The 14578-nt window shown below is 43.9% G+C and overlaps 1 protein-coding gene across 1 annotated transcript in view; it reads left to right on the top strand.

Moving 5' to 3' along the window:
* The window catches only part of GPR161 (G protein-coupled receptor 161), a 60308-nt gene that overhangs the window by 26313 nt on the left and 19417 nt on the right, over positions 1–14578 (top strand). The window contains exon 4 of the mRNA XM_069204160.1: positions 14464–14568. Coding sequence (XP_069060261.1) covers positions 14464–14568 — 105 coding nt within the window. The remainder of the gene's footprint in view (positions 1–14463; positions 14569–14578) is intronic.

The raw sequence follows: 14578 nt of genomic DNA, 5'->3' as shown, positions 1-14578 counted from the left end.
AATGTGAAGACACTTCTACTGCAAAACAATTGCTACATAGAGAAGCAATTTTCTTATTATTATCATGTCTTAATACAATTGATGCTAGACTTATTTGTTCTTGTCTTCTTATTAGTGAATATTACTAGTTGGTGATTGAGTTGTTTGAAGTCTTCTCTGTACCCACATATTACAAGTTCTAAGGAAAAAATGAATATTTGTATCCAATTAACAAATGACACAGGCAGTGGCATCACAATTCATTTGTCATGACCTTTAAATAGTACTTACTTAAAAGATCAAGGGCCTATTTTACAGAATGAACATATTAACACAATCATAGGAAAAATATAGTTGTTTTGACTTCACCTTTGCTAAATCACATTTAGTTTTGCATATATCAAAGGTCTGAGAGCTTCAAAATGGCTGAAAGTGACAATATATTTTAAACAGACGTGGAACTTGTAAATTCAATTTTTTCAAGCATCTGTTAGTGAGCAAAAACATGCTCTATGTAATTAACCTTGTTTTTAAGGAGTGTTTGTTTCATGCTGGTGTTTTTTAAATGCAAACAGACACACATGATGGATGGAATGTATAGCCAATCAAACATTCACCCCCAGTCACAGATCAGGGTTTAATCCATCAATTATTTTGTGCACCATTCCATTCCAGTTTGGATCCAGCCATATGCAAATCAGTCTTGACACTGTTCCCCATGGGAACAGTCCTGCCCGAACTTCCAGGTCAGGTCCTCCCTGGACTGGAAACAAGCATCCTATGACCGGTTTCAGGGTATCACCCTTCATCAGCCAGGCTAGCTTGAATCCAGTGGCATAGTGAGCCCAGGAATGTGGAACCAATCAAACATGTGTTTTTTATATATCTTCAAAGCAAAAAATGCTTCACATTTACAGTTTGGTAAACAGAAGGCTTAATGGTGTGAAGTTCTCTAATACTCAACTAAAAGGTTTAAACTATCACACCAACAACGAGGATGCTGCAAGCAGCAGAGATGTTTGCAAACATCCCTACGTCAAGTTATACACAAAATGTTTTTTTTGGGGGGGCGGGGTTGCTCCATGCACCTGTGTCCCCCCTCGACTTGCACCCTGTGTAACCAGTTAGCGCGTACATTATTTTGTCAGTGACACTGTCCCTTTAATGATGTAGGTTGTAACTTTTGAGACCCAACTTTCAAATATCTTCTGGCCTCGTCTGTGTTTGATGTGGTGATAAGGAATTTTATCTGCCCATAGCTATAATAACCTAGTTATGACTCATTAGTCAACAGCACATATCGTGCTGAGATTTTGGATCCCAATTTTATAATGTAAAAAGTAAAACTACCAAGTCCTGTAAACCAGAGTGCTGGTGGCCGAAAATCCCTAACCGGATGAAGAAAACACATGTCATGGAACACCTGGTCAGCACTGTAGTCACCTCTCGTTCACAAAAAGCCAGTTGGGTTGGATATAGGTCAGCCCGTTATAATTTTGTCTCCGAAAGACTGGTGGGGCTTGATAAGAGTTAGTCACATGTCTGACTAGTGACTAAAAGATTAGTACTGCTGGACAAAATCATACACATTTTTGTATCACTTCTGAAAGGCTGGGAGGCTGCAACAGGACCAGTCAAATGTCAGTTGCATCTTAAGCATTGCTGAATTAATTTTAAAGTCATTTTGACAGAATCAAGAGCTCCATTCGGGATCTCGGATAGCAACTCGGGAAAAAGTAATCGATGTAGGCTTACTTGATCTCCTGCAATTAATTAAGTCAGTTTGCGACCTGCAACACAAACAGGAATACGAGGATTTAAAACAGAAAAGCAGAGACAGGAAACAACAAACAGCCCTGAGACTCTACGCCCCACAGGACTGGAAGAAAGGAGAGACTAAGAAAGGAGGAGGAGCCAAGAAGAGAGTAGAGCCTGGAAGACAAGTGGGAGATGCTGCAGGTCTGGCTTGACAGAGAAATTTTTGTGTGGAGGGGGAGACCAATAATATGGAATGTACTGCGCTTACGGAAGATCTCCTGGAGATAAACCCCTTCTGGAGCAGCCCTCGGTCCCGCCCCACTCCTGGAGGAGCATGACTAGCCCAAGTGCTTGGCAGGATACAAGGATGGAAACCCGAGACAAAAAAGAAATACTAAAGAACTATTAAGGTTAAATAAGACAGTCCAGTGAGGATAATTGTAGTTGAGATTTTTTGTTGTTTGGTTTTGCTCATTGAGTGTGTTAGACCTGTCAGCCCTGGGGTAGTCTTCTCCCATACTTATTGACTGCTGACCTCGAATTTTTCTGAATTTGGTTTTGTTGGCCTTAGGACTCTGCACTTTACCAGTACTAGAGTGCTTGTGCGGTCCGGAAAACATGATTGGATTGGCATATACCACATTGGCAGATTGAATTTACTTATAAGCTCCTACTAAAGTGAGCTATGTGTCCCCAGGGCCTGTAAATAAAATGCTACTAGTTGGCATGTAGCACTAATTGTTGTACCCACTTAAGTAGCTCTTCAAACATGTTTTAGGCCGCCATTGCAAGGTCTGTGAGTGCATTTAAACTGCCATGTCGACCTGACAAAATAAACCTTTTGCCAGGCCCAAAACGTCCTCTTTTAATACATATGTCACCCTTGGATCGGCCGGGACTGCCCAGAGGGCAGGGGGAAATGTATTCATGTACGCATGTACTTTTTTAAGTTTTACATGTCCTTGTAGTGAAAAACTCTTAAATTGGTTTTTCACTACTACAAGATCTATTTCTCCCATAGGATAACATTGGAGATGGAAACAGATGACCCTTTCATGTTGGGTGTCTGTGGAGTCACAATTTAAATCCTAACTTATGGTGAAGTTGGATTTTAAATTGCTGTTCTGAAAATGCCACTTTTAGAAAGTTAGCATTTTCTTGCCTCAGTTATTTAGTGCCTCCAGCCTGTCTCTGGTCCCATGACTGGGTTTAGTTGGTAGGTGGGCTTTGTGTATTTCTCCTAGACAGCCATACCCAATGGGAGTGTAGCTGTGACTTAATGGGTCATCCTTGGCAGGCTGGGAGGGAGGAGCTGGATACAGTCTCACTTACCCCGGAATAGGCTGTGTCCTGTCCACACACAAAGGGCTTAACAGCACTGTCACTCCAGGCAGCTTGAAGCCAGAGGAGTGAAGGGATTTGTTGCTCCTCAAAGACAATGCTTTGAAGCTTCTTCCATCTTCTAGAACCAGGGCACCAAAGTATCATTACTGGACCATAGACACCACCACTTAAGTACACTTCTGGACCTGTTTAAACTCTGCCAGGAAGAAAAGTGGCTTTGCTGCTTTAAGGACTGCCACTATGATGGGCTACTCGTTTGCTGTGTTGGCCTGCTACCCTCTTGCCTGGGAGTGAGAAGGACTGGACCCACATCGCTCCACAGCAGAACCCATAGTGACTCAAAGGGCCAGACCAGATGACTGGTCTCCTGATCTGAAGTCTCAGGGACACAAAATGCTTCCAACCAACCTAATACTGCAACTGGGCTCTTCTAGCTGTGAGCCTTACTTGCCAAATGGTGGCTTCTCAGTACTGGGTCCTTAAAAGTAGATCTGAGGTGCTGCTTCAGAAGAGCCACTGCATCTCTGCGGTTGCTTGGGCAGAACCGGTGCATCTCTGCCATTGCTTTACCAGAACTGGCACATCGTATTCAAAACAAACACTGCAGTGTTTTCTTCATCGCAAAGTCCCTGCATCCCCATCGTGTACCACCCCAACAACAGAGTGTTTTTTTCCAATCTGTTCCATGCACCCCTCAAACACCACTCCATAAAATGAAATATTTTATTCCAATGGCAAGAAAAGAAGGCTGAATGGAAACCTTATGAGTCCTGTTACTTCATTACACTAGTTTCTGTGGGGATGAACATGGCAAGTGACTGCCTCCCACCTCCTCTGCTGTGTACCTTGTTAAAACTACATTCTGGCATAATTCTGTTGCCCATGGGAAGCATGCAACCCCTCGCATGCCAGAGAACAGTTCATTTCTCTGAGGTATTGACTCCTGAGCGTAAGGGTGTAGTACCTTTCTGCAGTATTGCAGGGTGAATGCAGCCATTGCAGCTGGAGACACATGACTGAAACATGAAGTACTTCTGGTACTCAAATGCAAAACCCAACAAACATGTTGTCCGTTGCTGTGGGACAAAGTGAACAACAGGCAGGGTAAATTGTGTGAACTGGCATCCTTAGTGTGGATTATCTGCTGCAGCCCAGTGTACTGATCATGTATACCTCACTTGGAGCCTCGGAGAGAGTGAGCTGTGTGGCCAGGTCATCAAAATGTTTGGTTATTCAAACATCCTTGGAATAGACTTTCCTTTGCCGCATTGCACTGATGGTCCATACCTGGCCTGGAACCAGTGAAGGAAGTATGCACTACACCCAAGCACCTTGTTTGCTGAGAATGAGGCAACATGCTGGTCGACCTCCAGTAAGGGGGAGAGGCCTGTACCTCAGCAGTTGATTGCTGAATCTACAAGGTGAATTAGCTCTCCCTGTCCTTCTCTACCCCAAAGAAAGGCAGTATGTGACAAACCAAAATGTAAGTGCTGAGATTACAGTGTTGCAGGATGGTCAATGGATTTCAACCTGTGCCTCCTTTTTCCTCTCTCCTGCACTGATCTGGTTAACAATAGGATTTAATCCATAATGCTGTAATTTGCACAATATCGCTTTAAAAGATACCAGTGTGAAAGGATCTGTTGGAGACCTTGGGGGACAGCCGTTACTCTTAAACAGCAAATGGAAGCTGTACTGGGGCCCATGGAACTCTTTGAATACAGAGCCAAGGAAGCAGAAAGCTGCTTAAGGTGCCACCATAGTAAGGTGGTGTGACTGCCAGAGCAGGGCTGTCTTCCTTGAAGATTGTTAGAATCTGAGGGCCTGATTATGACCTTGGTGGAGGGGATCACTCCGTCCCAAACATGACAGATATCCCGCCTGCCGTATTACAATTTCCATTATATTCTATTGAACTTGTAAAATGGCGGGCAGGATATCAGTCACGTTTGGGACTGAGTAATCCCCTCTGCCAAGTTTGTAATCTCACCCTAAGTCTCTAGTTGGCAATGGTATGCACCCTGTCCAAATATAGACCACGGCTCTAGTCAGGGCGAGTGAGTGACACATCACAAATTAGCCTGTGCTCACCCTGTGGTAGCTTGGCACAGAGCAGGCAGGCCTAACTTAGGAGGCAATGTGCAAAGCACTTTGCTACACACACATACACCACAGAAAAAGATTTCACACGGGTGCATAGAAAAATAGAGCTTATTTATCAGTTCAGTAAGATGCAGAGATACTTAGGTTTGTAGGCCAAAGGTAGTAAGATTTATGTGCAAGAAGAGGGTAATAGGTCAAAACGATGATGCTGGTGACTCCTCTGCACCAGTGTCCAATGTCTGTGGTCGTGCTGCTACCAGGAGCACGGGGTACGGCTATGCAGGCCAGATCCGCCTGGGCTGAAGTTGATGAGGTGCGAGCAGCAAAGCTGTGTAGAAGCCCCTTAGGTGAAGTTGAAGAGGTGCGAGTGGCAAAGCAGGGCAAAAGGCCACTCGGGTCAATTTGAAGGGATGCGAGTGGTGAAGCAGGGCAGAGGCCAGTCGGGTGAAAGTCTGAGTGTTACGATGAGAGCGGCGAAGCAGGACAAGAGGTCACTTGAGTGAAGCTGGAGATGCGAGCATTTAATAAGGGCATAATCCACTCAGATTAAGTTGATGCGCTGAGAGCAACAAAGCTGATTAGAAGCTACTGGGATGAGGTTGATGCGATGAGAGCAGCAAAGCAGGGCAGATGTCGCTCTGGTGAAAGTCAGAGTTGTGATGCGAGCGGTAAGGGAAAGAAGGACCGCTCAGTGTCACTCTGGGATTGAAGGTCGAGTGTTGGGTTACTGGGCAAGGATCAGCAGGCTGCAGAGCAGCACAACCAAGCAGGGTAGCAGTTCCTGGGAGCAGTCAGTCCTGGCAGAGTGGCAATCCTTACACACTGCAGTCTTTACTCCAGCAGTCTGTCTTGAGTGCAGAAGTGTACTGTCTTGAGTGCGTCATGGACCCAATATATATATCAAAAAGGGCCTTTGTGTGGGTTGACTTCAAAGAGTTGTTGTGAAGTGCACATATCCCCCTTTCAGGTTAGCCTCAGCTCCAGACTATCAGTGGGAGGTAATCAGCCCCTTTGTGTGGACCCCAGCCACTACCCCTCTGAAGTGTAAATGTGAGCCCTTCCCAACCTCTTCTCGAAGAAGAAGCAGTATGCAGATGCATGCAAATGCAGTTGAGTATCCTGTGTTGTGGGTGTTTGAAGGGAATGCACAAGTGTAACTGTCACCTAACCCAAGCCAGATGTGTATTGGAGATGGGCAGTGGGCACACAGGGCAGTGAGTGTCGAGAAATGCCTAATATCTAAAAGTGGCATTTCTAAAATAGTCATGATAAATCCAACCTTAGAAGGAGACAGGATGTATTATTACCATTTCAGTGGTGCTATAAATGATGCAGCTACTTCTTTCAGATCAGGAATTACAGCTTAACGGTAATATAAGGAATTCCCAATGCTGGCCTATGAGAGGGGCAGGCCTCATTCTAATGAAAAACAACATTGTGGAGTTTTCCATTACCAGGACATGAGAACTTGTATGTCCTGCCTTTTGCTTACATTACACCCTGCCCTATGGGCTACCTATAGCCCACATAAGGGGGTGAATTAAGTGTAAGAAAAGTGGAGATTAAGGCTTGGTAGAGGTTTTAAGTGCTAAGTCACTGTGGCAGTTACACTGAGCACACAAGCTTCACGGTGGCAGTCTTAAGACATGTTTTCATAGCTACTCAAGTCGGTGGTCCAGTCAGTGCTGCTAGTAGCATTTAATTTACATGCCCTGGGTATATGGTATACCAGCCTACAAGGGACGTTTATGTAAATTAAATCTGCACATTGTGGATACACCAATGTTACCATGTTTTAGGGGAGAAGCACATGCACTTAAGCACTGATCAGCAGTGGTAAAGTACCCTTAGTCCTAAGGCCAACAAAACGATACAGCAACAAAACAGAAAGCAAAGGCAAAAAATCTGGGGATGAACCTCCCTAGTGGATGCCAGGTTCAACAAAGATCCTTCGTGGAGGATGTTCATAGAGCCCCAAAAATGCCTGGACCTTACCCAGACTTGGGGCCCCTTCACATGGCATTATTACCTGTCCTTTGAATAACTCGGATCCTAGTCATTTTCTATAAATGTCAAGATACTGTGGTTGCATACACCACCAGATCATCTGTGTTTATCTTCCTCCTCCTGCAACAGTAGCACTAAGATTCTGTTGACAGCATTAAAAGGAAACTGAAGAGTTTGGAAGTAAAGTTCCTGTTGAACTGCCCGACAAAGCTGAAGATGGTTGCTGGTGATAAGAAACTTTGGGTCATAAATCTGAAGTCCACCTGGGATTGGACTGCCAGGTTGGAGGAGAAGAGTATCAAACCTAGACCAGACTGGGAGTTGGAGTTTCTTAAACTTGGAACAGAAAGAATGAACCAGGTATGCCCAAGGCAACAACTAAAAAAGAGAAAGTTAAGCATGCTGATAAGGTTGCCAGGTTTGGCGTTTTTTTTCAGAGACAATTGGGGAGATATTACTGCCTCATCCACAGCAACACTAATCTATATTCTGGGCACTTGTCAGAGGACCTGGATGCTGAGGTGAGTGGACCTTCAAGTATGCAAACATGGTGGCTGGTCCCATGAGTGCAATAAGCAGCAACTACCTGGGATATTACGCTTGCTGTATGTGACAAGACGCCAGGCTAGAACTCCCAATACAGTATGGTGACCAGGGTCGAAGTTTGTAGCATCATTTAGAATTAGGTCATTATCTATAGGATAGCGCTTATGCAAATGCAGTTCTCTTGAATAGGAATTTCCTCCACCAAAAGGTGGTGGAGTCCCACGCAGGATCCTCCTCAGCTCTTATTGGACTTGGAAAGGTCCATAGAGGTGCATTGTGTTTCAGTTTATATTTTCACGATTATTTTGTGATGTCATTAAGATCTCTGAATGCTACACCTTGTGATTTGCCCTGCCATTCCTGTAGCTACGCAATAAGGAAAGGGCACAGCTGACCAAATGGGAAGGACTGTTGGCATACGAGATGACAGTTTCTCATAATGCCCCCTTGAAATCGGTGTATTTTAATTATTTGTGTCACACGTTTCTGGCACCTTCATGGTCAGTGAATGTCTGCCACAGATTTCACTCAGAAAAGTTGTTTGTTCCATTACATATGGGTTGAGTATGCCCTGTGGTTGATTTGTTTTTTATAACTATGGAAGGGAAATCGAAGTTTACCTCGTCTGAGGTTGGGTGAATCAAGTCCCCACATATATTATTGTAACTGGGCTTCCACATGAAACACCCAAAGCGTAGTCTCTTTATACTTAATGGAAAACTGACTTAAGCTTTGGAAACAAATGTATCTGAAATCAGTGCCACTCCCACAGATTAAAAGACCTGGCGTTCCTCCCTTTAACATGTAGGACTGGGAGGAGCCCGTGAGCAGAGTACCGGCAAATAGCCATGAAGGTAGTTGTTTGCATGCGCTCCAAAACCCCTCAGAAAGCTGGCTGCATGGCTTTTCTCAAATGCGCATACCTAAGATCTCTCTTTTCTCCCTGTCATGGTAGACTGCACTAAATAATGACCCGTCTCCTCCCCGGGCCCAATGTTGCATAGCCTTTCCCCTTCTGAAGTAGTCTTTCATTTACAGTGACTTTAAAGAGGGTCCCATCGCAATGCCTTATTCTCCCAAAAAAGGCTTCTCTGTTTTTTTCAGTCACTGCAATATTTTTCTTCTGTGTTTTAAGGGCCACTGATCTGAATTGTTTCAGTAATCTCTGCAATACCTGACAGACTGCGAACATCTATTTTAAAACGTAGTCACACCTCACTTGGATCTCCAGCATGCGCAACTCCCAAAGAGTCTCTCTTGATTTATAGGGGCATGTAATCACGCTTCTCGAAGTGCTTTAGCTAGTGTGGCAATTTTAACTATATCACAACAGTGTTGTGAATATATGCTACTTTTAATAACCCGGCTAGTGTCCACAGAAAAAAGGCAATTATGTTGCTGTATATGAGACACACAAAGGGTGCGTTACATACATTCTGCATGATAAACGCAAAGGGAGTAGTACATGTAGTACACAAAGATAAATTAATAACTTCATCCTTGCTTCACAGGGTGCACCAATATGTTTTAGAATAACTGACTTGTCAGTATTGTGTACGTCTGTTTGTTAATATTCACCATCTGCTTTATCTTATAGGATATATCTATCAACTTCCCAGATTAAGTAAATCATTGCATTAACACAAAAATGTTCCAATGGCATTGTCCATTCAGAACTGTTAAGATCTGATACATAGAGGTCCTGAGGAAAGCCACCAACCTAACCAGGTGCAAGTAGGCTGAAACATGTCAACCATTTGATGTGAAGGACATGTGATTTGTTCCCACCATATCACACTGTTTTTAACTTTACCCCATCCCATTCTTAATAAATATCACTTTTCTGGGATAAGAGATACTTTTATTTCACTTTCACTGCACTTTTCACAGATCCCACCATGTCTCCACATCCAGAGATGTTTTCCTCCTGGTGGAGGAAAGACCTTATGATGAAGCTGCTGGGTACTAGTACATCAGTGGAGACAATGTCCCACTGATAGAAGCTAGCTATTGAGGGTCTCAATCTCCACAAGACTCTGGTTCGTTATATGGTGAGATTTCACTTGCCTTAAAATCTAGTTGCATACAAATGTGTCACAGTAGAAGGCTTGGTATTGAAGATGGTTTCTCATACAATAGGTTTACTTTAAATCGCAAAAGCGTAGGCCACCTTGCTAGTTGAACTGACAAACTGCAGTCAGTAAACTCAATCAGTTATGTTCATGTGAGTTCGGCGAATGCTGTAGTCCTTTCACTAATGTTACAAGGGGGGCAATATTTAACAATCTGTTGTATTGTGTGGACTGACTCATCACTGTGTTTTCGGAACGTATACCGCCTCATTCTTTCATGCTCGCCTCATAGTTCAGTTTCATTATAAGGGGTAGGGGGTGAGTGAGTGTCAGCTTTAAGGCATGTTGCCAGAATTGAAGGGTTACATCATGGGTATCCAGACAGGACCTCTATCTGGTTTCTCTAAAAGACTAGTTAATTTTCATTCAAGAGGTGTTAGATACTTAAACTCAATTCTTACAAAGCTAGAGTTATGAATTATTGTGAGTTATTTTAAGGTCTAGGGATACTTCTTTCTTGAGCATCGTATTGTAGGTAAATCCTGATTGTAAGGGCATAATGTTTAGAATATTTAACTGAATGGCTCTCAGTGACAGTAACAATGATTACTCTCTAACAGTAAAAAAATATCTACTCATATGCACTAATGGGTGCTTGCAGAAGCATCTGTGCACGAGATCTCCCTCCTAGATGTGTATGGAGAGCAGTACTACAACTGGCTTTGATCTCCATACTTCACTGGACGATCTAAATATTAATGGATTTATTGGAACATTTTGAAATTTAGAATTCCAAGATCCTTATCCTTTGATTTGTGGTAATTTCTGAGGGAGGTGGGGTGAGTTGGAAAAGGGTGGACTGAGCCTTTGTTCCTAAAGGGGCAGAACTCTGCTTGATTTTGTCTCCTACTCTTGCCTGCAGTTTTGAAGAGAAATTGCACAACCATGCCTGGTCTTTCAGTAGTGTACAGATTCACAAAGCGTTTATAGAGAGATACAATTTGAGCAGCAACACAAATTTCAAAACCACTATTTCATTCACCATTAAGGGTAACTGTTTATTCCATCTCATAAGATTGAGTGATGTATGTGATAACTCTTACTATGTCCCCCTCATTGAACTCCTCATTAGAATGTGCACTAGTGGTATCCAAGTACCAGAATAAGGTGACAACCCATTTAAAATGCCATTTATCAGCAATCGTACCAGTGGAACTTCCATCAAAAGATGTACCCGTCTAAGTACCTGCTTGGCAACCCTTGCAGATCCAGTGTAGGGAATACTGGAATAAATTTGGTAAAAAGTACTGTGGACATATTTTTCACATCTGTTAGAAATGGGGTCTTTGGTTGGCAGTCAGGTTACCCACTGTCCAAGCAAGGACCCTCACTCTAATCAGGGTAAGTCACACACCATCCAAATCATCCTGTGCCCACCCTCTGGTAGCTTGGCACTGAGCAGTCAGGCTTAACTTAGAAGGCAATGTGTAAAGTATTTGTGTAATAAATCATACAATAACACAATCTAGCACCACAAAAAAACACCACACAGTGTATATATATAATATTTATCTGGATATTTGCAGGTCAAAACGATAAAAGATGCAATAAGAAAATGTAAAGATATCACTGAAAAGTGATGTAAAGTGTCTTAAGTCTTTTAAAAGCAAACAAAGTCTCTTTCAAGCACAAAGTACCTGGTTCACGTGAAAAATCTCCGCAAGGGGCCGCAGAGGAGGAGAAGCGGGGAAACTAAGGGGTGTGCGTCAATTTCTCGGGCCGCACACGGTTGATGCGTTGTTTAGTTTCCACGCAGGGATGGCTGTGCGTCGATTTCCGGCGCTCGGTCGTGGATCCTCTTCGGGTTGCAGGGTTTTCAGACGCCCCGGGGTCTGTGCATGGACTCCTGGGCTTGTCACACACTGCATCGTTCCGGTGGGCGGCGTGGGGAAATCTCTCCCGCACGGCAGGCACCGCGTCGATTTCTCCTCTGGAGGTCGGGCTGCGTCATCCCACGTTGGCTGTGTGTCGATCTGGTGGGCCGTGCGTTGAAGTTCCGGTCGCACCGCAGGCTCCACGTCGATCTTTTTCCTTGCGAAGTCGAGCAGCGTCGTTCCGGTTCGGCGTGAAGTGAATTTTTCACTGCGGGACAGGCTGTGTGTCATTTTTGGCAAGCTGTGTGTCGAATTTTCACCGCACAAGGAGTCCATTTGCAAGAGAGAAGTCTTTTTGGTCCTCTATCCAAGCCCTTGGAGAGCACTTCTTCACCACAACCAGGGAGCAGCAAGGCAGCAGGGCAACAGCAAGGCAGCAGTCCTTCACAGAAAGCAGTCAGGTGAGTCCTTTGGGCAGCCAGGCAGTTCTTCTTGGCAGGATGCAGGTTCTGGTTACAAATTTCTTCACCAGGAAGTGTCTGAGGTGGTAGGGCGGAGGCCCTGATTTTATACCCAAATGTGCCTCTGAAGTGGGGGCGACCCCAGAGAGTGGCTTAGAAGTGCACCAGGTCCCCTTTCAGTTCAATCCTGTCTGCCAGGGTCCCAGTAGGGGGTGTGGCAGTCCTTTGTGTGAGAGCAGGCCCTCCACCCTCCCAGCCCAGGAAGACCCATTCAAAATGCAGATGTATGCAAGTGAGGCTGAGTATCCTGTGTTTGGGGTGTGTCTGAGTGAATGCACAAGGAGATGTCCACTAAACCGAGCCAGACGTGGATTGTAAGGCACAGAAAGATTTAAGTGCAGAGAAATGCTCGCTTTCTAAAAGTGCCATTTCTAAAATAGTAATATTAAATCCATCTTCACAAGTCAGCAGGATTTTGTATTAAATAAGACCTTCCTACTCCTTTCAGATCAGCAGCTACCACTCCAACAATGTATGAGGGCAGTCCCAATGTTAGCCTAGGAAGGGTGGAGGCCTCACAGTAGTGTAAAAACAAATGTAGGAGTTTTACACTACCAGGACATGTAAACTACACAGGTACATGTCCTGCCTTTTACCCACACAGCACCCTGCCCTAGGGGTTACCTAGGGCACACATTAGGGGTGATTTATATGTAGAAAAAGGGGAGTTTTAGGCTTGGCAAATACTTGTAAATGCCAAGTCGAATTGACAGTTAAACTACACACACAGGCCTTGCAATGGCAGGCCTGAGACAAGGTTAAGGGGCTTCTTAAGTGGGTGGCACAATCCGTGCTGCAGGCCCACTAGTAGCATTTAATCTACAAGCCCTGGGCACATATAGTGCCTTCTACTAGGGACTTATAAGTAAATTAAATAGTCCAATTGGGTATGATCCAATGTTACCATGTTTAAAGGGAGAGAGCATATGCACTTTACCACTGGTTAGCAGTGGTAAAGTGCGCAGAGTCTAAAAAGCAGAAAAACAGTGTCCAAAAAGTGGAGGGAGGCAGGCAAAAAGTTAGGGGTGACCACCCTAAGGCTGTCAGGGCTAACAACATCACAGTGCAATAACAAGAGGGGTGTGTGAGGAGTATGCTTGGAAAGCTCGGTCATTGGGGTGTGTCTGATCGAGGCAGGTTCCCAACAGCCAAACCCTCCCTGCGAAGTGAGCTGTGTAAAATATCTTAATTCCCACTAAAGTTCCACCCTGATACCATTGTTGCCCCGCTCCCTCCCTGAGGCTATGCCCTTAATAACCACCAGCATGTCCTAGTCTCCTGCCTGTTCAGGCTTGTTAAATTTACATTAAACCAATAGTGTGTCTATGCATAGTGACCTTAAGTGGATTAGCTGTATAAAGGTGTAGTACTCATGAATTACTTAATAAATCCATGCAACATCAGTAGTGATGCTACCATCCAATGACAGCACAGGTATTAAAGCATAGCTGGAAAGTGGCAACACTAGTTCAGTTTAGCTGTACTCGATCCTCTGTACCGCCGAAATTCCCTCTTGTAAATGTGTACTTGGTGCATACGCATTTATTTATATATGAGAGAGAGAGCACAATACATCTGAGATATGTTTGTTAAAGACTGTATATTCCTTCTCATTCACTACCCACTATGTTTTAAATCCTCAAAACTTCTTGTCTATAAAAGACTCTGTTTTTGTACTATATTCATTTCAACTATGTGCTGGATTTCTTGGGGAAAGGTCCTCGTGTACCGAGAAGTAAGGATGGTGTTGAAATTAGAGTTGCCTGCTTATACGACTGATATTTTGCCACAAGACGTAATCACCCTTCTTCATTCGTCTCTTGGTGCATTTTCCCTATCCCCCCTCTTCAGCTGTTGCTATATTTCAGGTATCGTGCCTGTGTGCAATATTTGTACTAGAGCATTTTCAACATGTGAGAATACCTAACGTACCGCAATGCCGGTTCTGGAATTTCAGGCAACTGTAATCTTGAATCCTATTCTTGCTATCTTCTTATTTGGTATACTGTGTATGCTAACTTACCCTCTGGACAAGTACCACGTGTTTGGTTGTTATATGTTACATAATTGACAATTTAATGTCATTTTCATGGTAAAATGAACTTGCGCCCGGACCGGAACAGACGTTGATCATCAGATTATGATATATCCATGTGAGCCAAGTGTACCTTTTTGTACTCACTGTGTAAAAGACATTTCTTTGAAACTATAAATGTTATTCTGTTCTAAGGGCAGTGTGCACATTGTGTTTTTTTCCAGATTTGGGATTGTCGCCGCATCTCACTGCTATCATGGCAAGTTCACAGCCTGCTGGTTATAGCAGCAGCACTGGGGACACTGGCTTCAGTTGTTCACAAGAATCCGGTAAATATAG

Source organism: Pleurodeles waltl, chromosome 8 (assembly GCF_031143425.1).
Source record: "Pleurodeles waltl isolate 20211129_DDA chromosome 8, aPleWal1.hap1.20221129, whole genome shotgun sequence".
NCBI lineage: Eukaryota > Metazoa > Chordata > Amphibia > Caudata > Salamandridae > Pleurodeles > Pleurodeles waltl.
This window is presented reverse-complemented; position numbering and strand designations above follow the sequence as displayed.